We start from the raw sequence: 14,860 nt of genomic DNA, 5'->3' as shown, positions 1-14,860 counted from the left end.
AAGCAGCAGGGGTTCAAGTCATGCTTGGGAAAGATACCTTCCCAGCACTAAATTGCTCCACCATTGAGTGACTTAATTTTGACAAGCCAGTACCAAAATAGCAAAATCTCTAATAGAAACAATTGTATGCCTTCATTTCTGCTTCTCCCCTCAGGCCTTCCTTCAGTCAATTCAATGACTCAGCAGCACAAATAGATACATCCTCTTCGGATTCAAGCCTGTTTGTTACACTGAAGGCAGGTTTCCAGAACAAGCTCTAGTTAGTGATAAAGGACTGGGCATTTCTGTAGGACTAAGCCTCCCATCACTGAACAGGAAGGAAGTGGGCTAAAATAGAGTTTGTGTTGAGTGTGATGCATGTGTGAAGGTCTAGAAATTAAGTAGGAAGAAGCAATGAAGTTCATAAACCCATTTAAAAACTGTACATACACGGCTGGGTACAGGGAGGTTTATGCCTTCACAGAACATGGAAGTATGGGTTTATGTAGTTTAAGGCATTCTGAGAAATATTCTGTATCTGCACAAATACAGTAGCCACTAGGCTCACATGGCTATTGAGAACTCCATATGTGGCTAGTGTGACTAAGGAGTATAATTTTTAATTTAATTTAATTTTAATCAATTTAAATTGCTACACGTAGCTAGGGGGCTCCCTTACTGACTGGTGTGGTTCTAGAGTATAAATAGGCAAGTATCTTTAGAGATGTTAACCAAAATGTGGAAATGTTTTAGAAGCCGTCTGCTACAAAAGTATACTTGTCTATGCCCAGGGAGGGTGTGGATCCTCCTGTCTACCTCTAAATAAGCAGTATTTTAGTTCAGTGCAGCTTCTGTGCAGAATGAGAGCTGATCTGAGTAGACACAGTAAATAGAGGGTGGAAACTTCTATTCTGCTTGGCTTCTGATGTCTGCATTTCCCAAAATATTCTCCTTAATTGCTTGGGCAATTACTGTTCCTTAGAATTCATGAGATTTGTATGGGGCCCTCAGAAAGACTAGTTGCATCTTTTCTATCGTTGCTTCTGGTTAAAATTGGCAACAGCTCTGATATATCTGGCAGAATTATGAGACAGCTGTGAGCAGGGCTCCCCAGTCTACAGAAGGTTGATTTCAGGGTGGCATCAGGTCCTATGGCTCACAGATGTCTCAAATGGCTGCTGGCTAGCGCCTGTAATTTCAGAGTATGTGCCGCTGATGGCTATAAAAATGCAACCCCCCCCCCCCCCCTCCAAGAGAAGTAAACCTTTAAGCTATTGTCCTTTGGCACATTTGACAGAGACAGTGGATGCGAGGTATCTGGGAAGAAACTATAAACGTGAATAAGATAAAAGAAGTAGGAAGATAGGGGATCAAAAACACAATTCAGGTATTACAGAAGTTTGCCTAAGGCCTGTGCTATTTTATGAGATGTAAAATAGCATCTTCAATAGCTTTCATAAGAATTAACTAGATTTTACTAAATGTAAAATATGTATAGTTCTATTTTTAGAATTTTCATAGTTCTCATAAAGTTCATTTTTCCCAATAGTCATGTAAAAAAAAATAGAAGAGAAAAAACACCACCCATGAATTTACTACTTAACAAAACTAGCATTTTAGTTCCTTTTTTCTATGCCTGAGTTTTTAGTTTTCTTGACACAGTTGCAATCATAGTTGCATACCGTTTTTAACCTGACTTCAAGCTTCTTGAGCTAGGCATTATATAAAGAAGTATTACAACGTACCTAGGATAACAAGATATTTAAAATTTATCTCTGGTATTTTCTGTACTTAATTCAACTCTGGGGCTGTGGCAATGATGCACAGTGATAAGAATTCCAAGATAAACAACATCCTTGCAAAATGCACCTGTGTTTTAACATATGTGCTGTGTCTTCCACATCTTAGTGTTCTTCTGTAAGATTTTAGCATGGTCCAGGAGAAGCCACTGGTGAGAGTTAAACTCAACTATCAAAGGTCAATGGGAGGGCGGGCCGCGGTGGCTCAGCGGGCAAAGTGCTTGCCTGCTATGCCGGAGGACCTCGGTTCGATTCCCGGCCCCAGCCCATGTAACAAAAAACGGAAAAACAAAATACAATAAAACAAGAAAATGTTTAAAGATGTTTCCCTTTCTTCCTTCCTTCCTTCCTTCTATCCTTCCTTCCTTCCTTCTCTCTGTCTTTCCTTTAAAAAAAAAAAAAGGTCAATGGGAAAAGAAAGGGAAGGGAGGCACCAGGTGTGTTAATTTAATCTTCATCAAACCCATTCCAGGTGGTATTATCGACCACACCTGAGACATGAGGGGTTAAGAAATTTGCCTAAAATTGCATTATTATGTAGTAGAACAAAGGAATAATGCTCCAGTCTTTCTAATACCTCAGGCAGGTAAACGAGAAAGCATTTACCTATAAATGTAGATAATCCCTACTCAGTTCTTTACACTGCAAACTCTTCATTAAAGAAGGATAGTGTTTTTTGAATTTTTTACCACCAGAATGTATTCCTTTGTTTGAGGAAAATAACTTTTTAAAGAAAACTTTATAAAAAGAAGATGAGCAGAAATAAAATATTTCCTCCAAGAGTTAAGTCACTTCTGGTACTTACAATACCAGAAATGGCAGGAGACACACTTGTAAAGATATCCTAGGTAGTTAATACCACAAAACATCTTTACCCTTTGCAACACCTAAGAGGGAATAAAAACAAACCTGGTTCTACTGAAGGCCCATGTCACCCCAAGTGCCTGGAGAATTTCCCTCTAGTTATAAATTAGGTCAAATCTCAAATATGCAAATCAGGAGTGGAATGTAAATCGAGGGGAGTGAGAGGTTCCCGGATTGGTTAGAAGGCAACATCCAATTTAGTGCTGTTCATCTGCTCTTTGTTTTTCCAAATAGTAGCAAACCTGTGTTACAGGAATTCAGAACCCTCCACTACTTCTTCATCAGACCCAAGTACACACATTCTTGTGGCAAACACATCTTTGCTGAAAAGTGTGTCTCCAGAGCACTGGAGTAGTCTCTGGCTACATCCTGGGTGCTAATCAGGAATGTCTCCTTACAGCAAAGGATCTCTCAACTTCCAGCCGCCACCCCCCCCACCCCCGCTACCACATGAGCTGGAAATCCATAGCTAGCCTTTTTTCTTCTCCTGGTTTCCATGGAAATGTAACAGTTTACTTTTTCCCCCCAACTGTAAGGCATGGCTATTTTTAACTGGAAAACTCTGAGCCAGGTCACAGCTGGGATATGGATGATGCAATGACGTCTATAGTCACCCTTGTCTCCCACAGACGCCTTCTTTTCTGCAGTTGCTGGGGGCGAAGGCACTCCTGGGAGATTCGCTTTCAAAAGCATTTTGCTTTGCATCAAGTATCTAAGCCTGTGCCCTGACTTAGATCTGACAGGTGTCCTGAATCTGAAGCTATGCACGCCTAGAACAAGGCAAAGATTTCCTTGTTGGGGGAAGAGCCAGGTTAGGCTGACATTGCTGTTACGTATCTGTAGCTGAAGCTTAGATAAATGCCCTTTGGTAAAAACACATCCAGTAGAGTAGCTTTTTCTGCTACAGCTTGCCCTCCGTTAAAAAGAGGTTCCTAATAAGGGATATTGTGTGGAAGAGCTGTTGACCCACCTTTCTTAAGCAGATGGCAAATTAGAACACTGCTACCCTCTTCTCTACTGAAAGCCCAAATCAGCCCACCCATCTCCAAAGCCCTTGGTACATGGGAGTTAATGTCTTCATGACATTTATTTTTTCACTCCTTTGCAATGATTTTTGGGAAAAAGCTATTTAATTCAAGCTGAAAATTGCCCTTTTCAACACAACTACCCAAGACTTAAAAGCGAAATAAAAACATCAAATTTCTTAGCCCTACTTCTAAATCAGTTTTCTTTTATGGGACATTGATTAGAAACATAAGCTCTGCACCCAGGTTCCATACATTATTTATTTTTTAATATACTTTTTTTGTGTTTTGAAGGAATTTCCTAAATGGTGGTAACAGGAAAAAATCCAAATCGGTAGTTATTTATATTGCTAATGGGAGATAAGAGAGGCTTTTAGGTCATTGCAGACAATTTCAGAAATAGGTGTATATTTGGCAGCAGGCTCTCCAAGAAATAGAAGAGAGATGCATTAAAAGTGTCATGAGTTAGCACTTAGCTGCCAGTTCATTGAATGAGAGTGACAAAATGACAGCATTTTCAGCATTTTTACTTCAAGAAAGTGTTGGTTTCCTAAAACATCTATGAGGTCTTTTCCTTTCCACATTTAAGATGCTACTTCTGTTTAACAATGCCATAAGACAACTCTGGACCAAGAAAGGACTATTAGCAAAACACCTGGAAGCTTTTTGTCACCTAAGACCTCAGGGTAGACCAGAGCAAGCTGAGGAAAAAAAAAAAAGTGGTTAAGAATGAAAGATTGATCCAACAAAACGGTCAGTTTGGTGGTGCCAAAGAAATCCACCCTCTTGGCTTAAAGTAGACAATCAGTGCATCTGACTCAGCTATCCAGTCCTATTAAGACACAGAACAAGTCTGGGCTGGCAAAGTTTAAGTAGAGGGTTTTCACAGACAAGGGGAGGTACAGTGACATTCAGGGCCATTTTTATTAAATAAAAATTCGTGTAGCTCTCAGCTTTAGGTTTTAAAACCTTTTTGTTTTAGTTGCACAGTATTTCTTATCTCCACTTCTTTATTCCTGTTCTCAGCAGGGAAGGGGGCCTAGTCCACAATGCATAATAAGCAAGTAACTCATAGTGACAAAGGAATTTTAATGGCAGCTGCAAAACAGCCATTCTTCCCTTAAATACTTTCGTCTCTGATCTACAAGCTTGGTAAATCGAATCAAAGGACAGTTGGTACCCTTCAACTGCTGGAAGACAAGGCAGCAGGCAAATATAAACAGAAAAAGAACTTTCCCTTCCCACACTCCCCATTAGATATGGAAATTGGCTTTCCAGACCTCAATAGTAAGCACATTAACATTTTAGTTCTGAGGCATATTTCATAGATAAGCTCACTTAGGTTCCAAAATATTCCTGGTTAACTGTTTTTCACTGTTCCTGCTCTCAAATTAAGTGCTTCTGCCCATTACCATTACAATCTAGGCTGCTTCAACCCCATGTGAATTTAATGAGATCCTGGGCAACTGAACTTACATTTTGCTCAGAACTCAGTTATTATGTCTGAAGAGAAATCCACAGACATTGTAGTGTCCCACTGTACCAGAGATGGTCCTTTCTGGCAGAAAGGGGGAAGTTAACTGGCACATCCAAAAGGAAAGCAAAGCTTCAAGACCAAGTGCCTCTTGAATCAAACTTTAATTTTTAGAAATTCAAGTAAATAAAAAGCTAGGTACATATACATTGTGTGACAGTTTTTTGTGTTGTGATCCATAAGGCAATGTATATCTAGAAGTTATGCACAAAGACATTCTTAAAAATGAACAGGTGATGTTCAGAATACTGTTTAAAACACTACCACTCTGCCTAGAAACTGTTGGAAGTGTTTTTGGAGGTAAATGAATGAGCTTTCCCAAGCTGCTCGGCATAACTTGGGACTCTGATTCTTCATTTGGAGATTTTAATTCTCTTATTACATATTTTCTGAACTACCAATTGGTAGCTTACCAGCTAGAATTTTGTTATTGATAAATGTCATTGACTTTCCCCCTTTTCCAGCTATACACCAGCTGATGCTTTCATTCCTCAAACCTGAAGCTTGTTCTTATCTCTCAGCAAAGATTGATTGGTTAATTGAGTTCCAATAAAAAAAAAAGGGGGTGGGGGAATAAGGGAGATAAACAATAAAAGAAAGGAAACTGGAACCAGGGAAAAATAAACCATGAATATTTAGTATTAGTTGGTCTCTCAAGAGAGACGGTCTATGTCTTAGAACACAGCAAAGCGTCATTACATGGAAGAAAACTGTTCTCTATTTCCAATCACTGGCAGAAAAAGATATGCATAAGACTCCAGCAGAAACCTTTAATGTTAAGTTACAATACAAAATTCCTAAAACTAAAAGGTTTTCGTTCATGTTGCTGAGTTTCAAAGTAAACAATCCCTCTTCTGTGATGATCTGGACTCAGAGAGATCTCTCTTAGTGTATCTGGTAGATTCTTTCAAGAGTACTCTTCATCCAAAATAAGGCTTAACCTTTGAAAAACCCATAGGGATTCTTGGTCTTTAAATCTGCAAAGTTGTTTACAAAATCAAGAATAATCCTACTTTCTAAAATCAGACATTTGAATTATAGCCATATTTTTCTATCAACTCATTTCAACCATGCAATTTTTCTCATCAAATTTACTGATACGCCTCAATTTTTCAGAGTTCAACTGGTTCCAAGGTTTCCATCAGACTGTCCTACCATTCTCCCACTCCTCACTACCACAGCTGCCCCTTTTGTTCTAGCCAAATAATTCTCTTGGCATCATCTTCCTGACTCCCACTGCTACCTCCACATCATCCTCCACCCACTATGTCTGGAACAGTCTCCCACTTCCATCTGCCATTTTCTCTCTCTCCTCTAATCTTGTCATTGCCTCAAAAGCCCACCTCTGCCAGGAAGCCTTCCTTAAAACGAGATTAAGGACACTTCAGACTACAACAGATATCACTTAACCCTGATGTCTAAAGCATTTCAAATTTTTTAGAATAGGAAAAGAGATGCAAAAGTTACAGGATATCAGCAGATATTTCACTCTCTGAAGACAGCAATTACCTTTCAGTATAAGAGCCAATCTCTTTATAACCAACTAGGAGTAATGGTGGTGGTGGTAAAACACATTTTCTGACAGACATGACTATGTAAAGAAAAGGGACCATTTCCACAAGTCATCCTTTTTAAAGACTGAAGTCCTCTATTCTAATTCTCTTAGAGCCTCTAAATTTCCTTTTCACTTCTCAGCCCCTAAATGAAGTCTGCTAGCAAGATCGATGCAGAATTCTATCAGTTAAATAGAGCAGACGTTTGTAACAAAATACACAATATTTAATTGGATGTTCTGAATATTTAAGAAATTAAAGAATCAGCTACTGGATGTGATCTGTGCAGTTCTGAAGAAGTTATTTCTATTTAAAACTTTGCTTCTAACAGAATTGGGTTAATCATGACTCCGAGTTTGGCTTCCTTTCTTGGAAAGGATCGAAGACCAAGTTTCAGATGTGGTAGGGTTACTCACCCTCATATCTAATGAGTCTTATACATGGAACTGCTTTACTTCTGTTTTATATGAACAAAAATAGCTTCTATTGTGGCTAGCCTTTCACCATTGAGAAATTAGGATTCAGGTCACAAATCCAAACAAAGCTGAGATAAGTTGCATCATCTCCATTCTCAAGGGTTTGGCATTCTGAAAAACCCAGGGTAAGAACAGGGTGAGTCTGGGACACACATATTAGCAGAGACGGTGCAGCACGTTAGGGCAGGCGTCCAATACCCTAACTGTACTTTAGCTACCACAATATTTGACATACTCACAAATTAAAATTAGTAAAACATTTTAATCCATTAATTCTAAAAATTACAGACATTTTATATCCACTGCCACCTCCTCAAAAGTTTAGTATAGATCAGATAGCCAGGCTGCATAATACAGAGTCAGATATATCAAAGGTAAGAGATGCAATTTGGGATAAGACCACCTTTGTTCATAAATACAAGTTCCTAATTATCAGCTTAAAACATCCATAGAAGGAAAGAGAAAGCTTTTTCATTTCTCTTTATTTTAATAATTTTATAATCTTTCTGCAATCTTTGAAGGCAAACTGATAATTGGAAAACCCAGTACAAGGATCTGAGCTGGGCACCTGGACTAAAGAAGGTGGCTTAGTTCTATTTCTACCAACACTGTGATGTGAGGTACTATGGTTCTTGTTTTAGTCACAAGAGGTGTTAGGAGTGAATGCCCACTCACATTTCATCATAGGTTATCTAGCACACAATTCTGCAGCACAATACCAACAACAGAAGTGTTTTAAAGCAGTGTGGAGAAGAAAGTGGGCAATACAACTTAAGCTGTCAATAAACTTAAGTTTTCCTTTGTCCTTCCCCTCTTTTTACAACGAGAATTCAGCTCAAAAACAAAACTCTCCAGAATGCCCATACTGTCCTTTAAGCCCACCACATTCCAAACTTCTGATTTCTGGTCCCAAGTCCGTAGAGCCTCAGGCTTTGGTGATGTATCCTTCTCGGATGAGGAAATCATAGATTTTCCGGGTTTTGTTCACGTCTATCTTGATCAGTGCTCTTGCCTGTGCCAGTCTCAAGCCTCCTTGCTTGTTACATTCGTTCAGTAGAGCAGATTTGTATTCTAAATAGGCTCCAGGGACCAACCTCACCATTTGACAGAGCTGCAAGACATGGCAAATTTAATCAACATTAACATCTGTCATTCTCAGAATTTAATCCAACAGGTACAGTCAAAAAATAGAGTGACATCAGTGGATGAGAACAAGGTTAGAGAGAGGGGGTGAAGAAGCAAGTGTGGCAATGTGGGAGAGTCAGTGTGGTATAAAGGAACTCATTAGCCAAGAATGTGTTCATGAAAGGACTTTCAAAGGCCAAGGAGGTAGTAGTGACTGCTGCTGAAAAAAACTGCATGTGGCATAAGACACAGGAAAGACCAAAGAGGGTGTTCTCTATGTAGGCTCCCAAACCATAGAGGGAGTCGTTCATGGTGTGACAACAGTGGCTGAGAGGCCAAAGAGCAAGTAAAAATGTTGGAGAGGCAGTGGTGACAGGTGTGACAGCGGTAGCACAGAAAACAGTGGAAGGAGCAGGGAGCATTTCAGTTGCCACTGGCTTTGGCAAAAAGGATCTGTTCAGCAAGGATGAAGGAGGAGGCCCAAAGGAAGGAATTCTGGAAGATATGCTTCCGGATCCTGACGAAGATGCTTACGTAATATCTTCAGAAGGACATCAAGACTATGAATCTGAAGCCTAAGACATCTTTGTCCCCAGTTTCCTGGGATCTGCTGACAGATATTCCATCTTGCACAAGTGCTCAGTTCCAATGTGCCCAGTGATAACATTTTTGAAAGTTTTTACAGTGTATTTTGAAATGTTCCATTAGCAGTGACTGGACTTTCTGTATTTGTCCCCATTCAGCATTTCAGTGCTATCCTCTCACTGAAATGACTATACAGTAACAGGGACCTTGTGGGCTGTGGATATTGTGGGTTCAAATTTAAAATGTTAAAAAAATCCAAAACATCTAAATCACTACCACATATTTCTAAAGCTTCACTAGTTTTTTGTTTGCTGAGAAGCTGTGATTTCCTATAATTTAATATAAGGTATTTAGATATCTTTTAATGATTCTAAGAATAATGATGTATTATGAAATGTGTTCATATACATACAATACTTAAAAACATGTTGAGCATGAAACTATGTACCTATAAATATTAACTAAGAATTTTTACTGTTTTGTCATTTGTTTTAACTTGTGTTTGAATATAAATGGTGAAAATTAAAATAAAATGTTATCTCAGTACAAAAAAAAAAAAAGATTGACATCAACCTCCAACTATTTATAGAAGCTGTAGGGTGACTGAACCACATTCCATTGAGTCTCTTCTTCTCTGGAGAGACCACTCCCTAAAGACAGACATCCAGGAAGAGTAAGCCAGGACGTAATGCTAAGAGAGCCATTAACACGTGCAGCTGGCTCAGTTGCCTGGGTCTGTCAGAGAATAAAAGTATGTGTTCCCGAGAGAAGCAGACTGGCTCATGCACAAATCAACTGCTAAATGCCTCAGTAGAGGGAAGGCAGCATTCCAACACTGTCAGTCAGGAAGAGCCAAAGGGCACTGCAGGGGTGGGAGGTACCGATGCTATGATGACCACATGTGAGCCACATTATTAGTAGTATTATTTTTTTGTATGCTCTATGGCGGGGTCACATTTCATTCTTTTTCCATGTGAGTATCCTGTTACTGCAGCACCATTTGTTGTATTTTTTCTTTGTTTTTGTTGGTTTCTTTGTCTGGGAAGTGCATGGGCCAGGAATCAAACCCAGGTCTCCCGCATGGCAGGTGAGAATTCTATCACTGAACTACCCTAGCAACCCGACCCCAATATTATTTTTAATGTCAGTATAAAGTAGTAGTCTTTAGCTTTCGAGATTACATTTCCTATTTCAGATGAAGAGGAGATACAGGGAGGAGCCTTGCTAGAAAGAGAGCATTTCTGCTGCTAAACATCTAGAAAGTTGGCTCAACCTAGTTCACCTGCCTTTATCCAGCAATGAGCAGCCTGAGGTCACCATTATGTGGGTAACAATAAAAACTGCTTGAAATTCTGAGCCGTTTCATACTTGAATCAGACTGACCTGTGACTTTCTTCAGCAATACTTAGATATAACATATACATCTTTCTATCTTCAAACTAATCTTCACTCTACTTGGTGCACAAAATAAAATACTAAGACCAGCCCCTACACTGTGAATCTTCCTCACTGTCTGATGTGAACTAATGATACGAGGTGGTAGACGGGAAGACTTGCTCTTGCGAATTATGAAAAGAGCTTGGGAAGAAGAAAAAATGGAATTCCTCTACGGGATGGACTTCAGAGGTGTGGCACATTCTTCTGAATACTTGTAATGATGATTCTTTTAGGGTGGATTTAAATTTTAGAAACAGACAAACCTAATGATTACAATAGGACAGGAAAATAGGTCATAGCATTTTTTTTTTTTTTTTTTTAAAGAGAGGGAGGAAGGGAAGGAAAGACAGAGAAGGAAGGAAGGATAGAAGGAAGGAAGGGAAACATCTTTAAACATTTTCTTGTTTTTTTTATTATATTTTGTTTGTTTGTTTGTTTTTTACATGGGCTGGGGCCGGGAATCGAACCGAGGTCCTCCGGCATAGCAGGCAAGCACTCTTGCCCGCTGAGCCACCGCGGCCCGCCCGGTCATAGCATTTTTAAATTAAAACTAATGTAAGACTATCTGTGATGTTGATTTCTTCTTTTTTTTTTTTCTGGTTTATAAACATACTTGAGCCAATTCCAAAAATATTTTAAGTGACGGTTATATTGTTGAGATAAATGTAGAACTTCCCTAAGTGACTATTTCAACAGGAAATATCCATTTTCATGTAAAAGCTATTTTAGGTTTTTAAAAAAATTAATCCATTTACATATAGCACTTAGCATAGTAGAGGGCACATGGTAAATGCTCAATACATGATAGCTGCTATCATTATTTAAATTTACATGCCAGACATTCTTCCCCCAAAAGTGGAATGGTGGCAGCACGATGAGGAAAGGAGTTTTTTGATACCCACTGAGGTTAAACTTCTCCTGGGATAGATAAGCTGTGCATGTACGTCAGATAAGTTCAGCAAAGGAGTTTGATTCTGTAATGGGTTTTTAAAGACAACTCAATGAATCCTTACTATTTCCTCTATTCCCCTTCTTTTTGTTACCTCTTTTTCTTTTTCATTCAGCTTCTCTGTGCCAGGGAGGCCAGTAAGGTTCAAGGGTGGTGCACTCCGTCTACCTAAAGACACAGAAAAAAGCATACATTTCACAGTTGTGACAATTTCTGGTGCATAAAATAGAACAGAGTTCAGTGCATCCAGGCCAGCTAATACAGGATCACTATATCCAACTGTAGGAACTCTCTACCCATCCCCTCAGGCCTCAGTTTACTAGCAACATGGCACACCAAACTTTCACATGAAAAGAGAAGTGGTAACTCATGTCCCCTTTGCTCTGCCAAAATACATATATGATCATACATATACATACCTTAGCACAATATATGACTCTTTACCACAGTAAGCACCACCTATTTCTTTGTGGGAATCCCTAAAATCTAAAGCCCAGGTGTCACCATCCAGCTAAGAAGGGTCACATGCTGCCTGCTTGACAGCTGATGAATGGAAATACCAACTCTGTAGGAGAGACATTCCCTAACCCTTGCCACTCTGCCAGCAGCACAAGGCAAACATGGTAATTAACCAAGGACCATTTGCCCTCAGATCAAAGGCAGACTGTTAGGCCAGCATAAGGCTCTTCTTATTTATTATGTGAGAGAGTATCTATTTCTTCCCAAGTAGCCCTGTTTACCTGAAAGATCCACACACAGAAACAATGAGCAATTATACTGCAAAGCAAGGGCTGAGGTCAACTCACATACCTGAAAGAAACCCAAGTAGTGGGTCACTGCCCAGGATAGGAAATTTGATGCGCAAAGTATTTTTTATTTTGTTTCATTTTATATGTATATTTAGGATTAGTGTTCAGTTGGAGATGAAAGGACAGCAGAAAGTGAAAGACTTATTTAAGCAAAATAAAATGTAGAATACATTCACAAATTGTAGGAGGATTGTCTTTCAGGAGGAACAGTGAAAAGAGAGGGATTGTCATAGGCTATTCTGTTGGAAAACAGACTCCTCTGTAATTTCAACACAGAGGATAAGGGCTTCTCTATAACCAACACGCCTAACCTCACTCCAAATGCTGAAAAATGAAGACTAAAAGAATTTGGTACCTTACAAAAGTCACCAGAGGCTAGGCTACACACAATGATGACAAGCTTCTGACTTGGTATTGCTATAGAAGCAACTCAGGGCAATAAGGGGAAGGGATCACAAGGTCTGTTGTTCTAAGCCTTCAAAGAATGGTAAAACTACAAGTGGGTTGTCTTTTTGACTACTCCATCTCTAATCAGTGGAGGGGCCCATATGTTCTGATTAGGGGAAATGGCTATCCTACCATATGAGCAGAGGGGAAAGATAATCAAGAGAACAAAAAAAGAAACACCACAATCTTTATTCAAAGTTCCTTACGATGGAATACTATGCAGCTTTAAGACAGGATAAACTTATGAAGCATGTAATAACATGGATGGACCTAGAGAACATTATGCTGAGTGAGTCTAGCCAAAAACTAAAGGACAAATACTGTATGGTCCCACTGATGTGAACAGACATTCGAGAATAAATTTGGAATATGTCCTTGATATCAGAGTCCAGCAGGAGGTAGAAACAGGGTAAGATAATGGCCAATTGGAGTTGAAGGGATACAGACGGTGTAACAGGACTAGATACAAAAACTCAAAAATGGACAGCACAATAATACCTAATTGTAAAGTAATCAGGTTAAAACACTGAATGAAGCTGCATCTGAGCTATAGGTTTTTGTTTTGTTTTGTTTTGCTTTGATTTTACTATTATTACTTTTATTTTTTTCTCTATATTAACATTCTATATCTTTTTCGGTTATGTTGCTAGTTCTTCTAAACCGATGCAAATGTACTAAGAAATGATGATCATGCATCTATGTGATGATGTTAAGAATTACTGATTGCATATGTAGAATGGTATGATCTCTAAATGTTGGGTTAATTTCTTTCGTTCCATTAATTAAAAAAAAAAAAAAAGAGAACAGGTAATTGGAGCTGACGGGATACAGACTGTACAACGGGACTGGATATAAAAACTCAGAAATGGACAGCACAATACTACCCAATTGTAATGCAATTATGTTAAAACACTGAATGAAGCTGCATGTGAGGTATAGGTTTTTTGTTTTTTTTCTTTCTATTATTGTTTTAATTCTTATTCTGTTGTCTTTTTATTTCTTTTTCTAAATCGATGCAAATGTACTAAGAAATGATGAATATGCAACCATGTGATGTTATTAAGAATTACTGATTGTACATGTAGATTGGAATGATTTCTAATTGTTTTGTTAATTCTTTTTTTAATTAAAAAAAAAAAGTTCCTTACGTAACTAATATCTGCTCCCCCCGAAATTACTGATTACCAATCACCAAGGATTAGCAAATATATGGATTAACCTTGCTCTGTAAACTACCTCAAAATAGGAGATACCAAAAGAGGAAAAACTAAGAAACAGAAACACTTCATATCTTCAACTTATAAGAAATCCTTGAGTCTCCGGCAAGTAACAAGCCTTCTGTTAATATAGCATACAAAGCCTTTACTTTATTCTCTGTAAGACAAATCTCAAAATCTGTGGTAGATAAAACCACTAAGTTACCCACAAACACTGATAAAGTAAAGAATATACTTCTCTGTACTCTAACCCTCAAGACAGTCCCTTTTCCTGGCACATGTACCCAAAAATGTAGTCCCCATCGGGCCATGCAGATTCTGAAAACGTGCTGATGTTTATAAATAGGGCTACCACTTGATTACCATTACTTTTTTTAAGCACCCCACTCTCACAGAAGGGGTATTATCAGGCTGTGATATCCCATTGAATGCAACCTCACAATCAAGACTTGCTCAGGCTGAGAAATAATTACCTGAATTTGGAACCATCGGAATGGAAGGACTCAGGCCAGAGTCACTACAACAAAGAAGAGGTATTTAAACTCATGTCACATCAAAAAAAGCAATTTCCAAAAGCCCCTGTGGAACTAGAGGAATATTTATCAGGGGAATCACTTTCAAGAGATATAATGAGATAAAATGTACTGTTTTACAGGATAGATCACTGTCCTGACCAGGGCAAAAACTTGTTATGGGGGGTATTTTGGTATGTAAGCTTCTAGAATGCAATATACCAGAAATGGAACAGCTTTTAAAAAGGGAATTTATTAAGTTGTAAGTTTACAGTTTTAAGGCCATGAAAATGTCCAAATTAAGGCATCTAAAGAAAGATACTGATAGATTTTTTTTTTTAACCTGGAGGAGAAGAGATGTAAATTTGAACTCCATTAAAGGCGTTTTATTGTATAATTTGTGCAGGCGGGCTGAAGCCTAAGATGGCAACAGCCCTGAGCAAGGAAGGGGTACAGCTTATATAGGATGATTGGCAGGAAGTAGGGAAACGGAGGATTTTTATTGTCTAGCTTGGGTGCAAGAAATTGGCAGGTTCTCATTGGTTGGTT

General features: G+C 38.7%; 1 protein-coding gene and 1 pseudogene across 4 annotated transcripts in view; one reads left to right on the top strand and one right to left on the bottom strand.

Annotated features, from left to right (window-relative positions):
* Positions 1 to 3,985: 3,985 nt before the first annotated feature.
* The window catches only part of TADA2A (transcriptional adaptor 2A), a 75,808-nt gene continuing 64,933 nt past the window's right edge, over positions 3,986 to 14,860 (bottom strand). For 3 of the 4 annotated variants that reach the window (XM_077165087.1, XM_077165088.1, XM_077165089.1), the window contains 3 exons: positions 14,273 to 14,316; positions 11,421 to 11,494; positions 3,987 to 8,341 (listed from right to left, as the gene is read on the bottom strand). In XM_077165087.1, coding sequence (XP_077021202.1) covers positions 8,156 to 8,341; positions 11,421 to 11,494; positions 14,273 to 14,316 — 304 coding nt within the window. In that variant the 3' untranslated portion in view covers positions 3,987 to 8,155. Of the gene's footprint in view, positions 8,342 to 11,420; positions 11,495 to 14,272; positions 14,317 to 14,860 lie in introns of all 4 variants that reach the window. The other variant, XM_077165090.1, reaches the window with a different exon arrangement.
* Positions 8,351 to 9,151, top strand: LOC143685638 (alpha-synuclein pseudogene; annotated as a pseudogene).

This window comes from Tamandua tetradactyla, chromosome 6, assembly GCF_023851605.1.
Source record: "Tamandua tetradactyla isolate mTamTet1 chromosome 6, mTamTet1.pri, whole genome shotgun sequence".
In the NCBI taxonomy this organism is placed as follows: Eukaryota; Metazoa; Chordata; class Mammalia; order Pilosa; family Myrmecophagidae; genus Tamandua; species Tamandua tetradactyla.
This window is presented reverse-complemented; position numbering and strand designations above follow the sequence as displayed.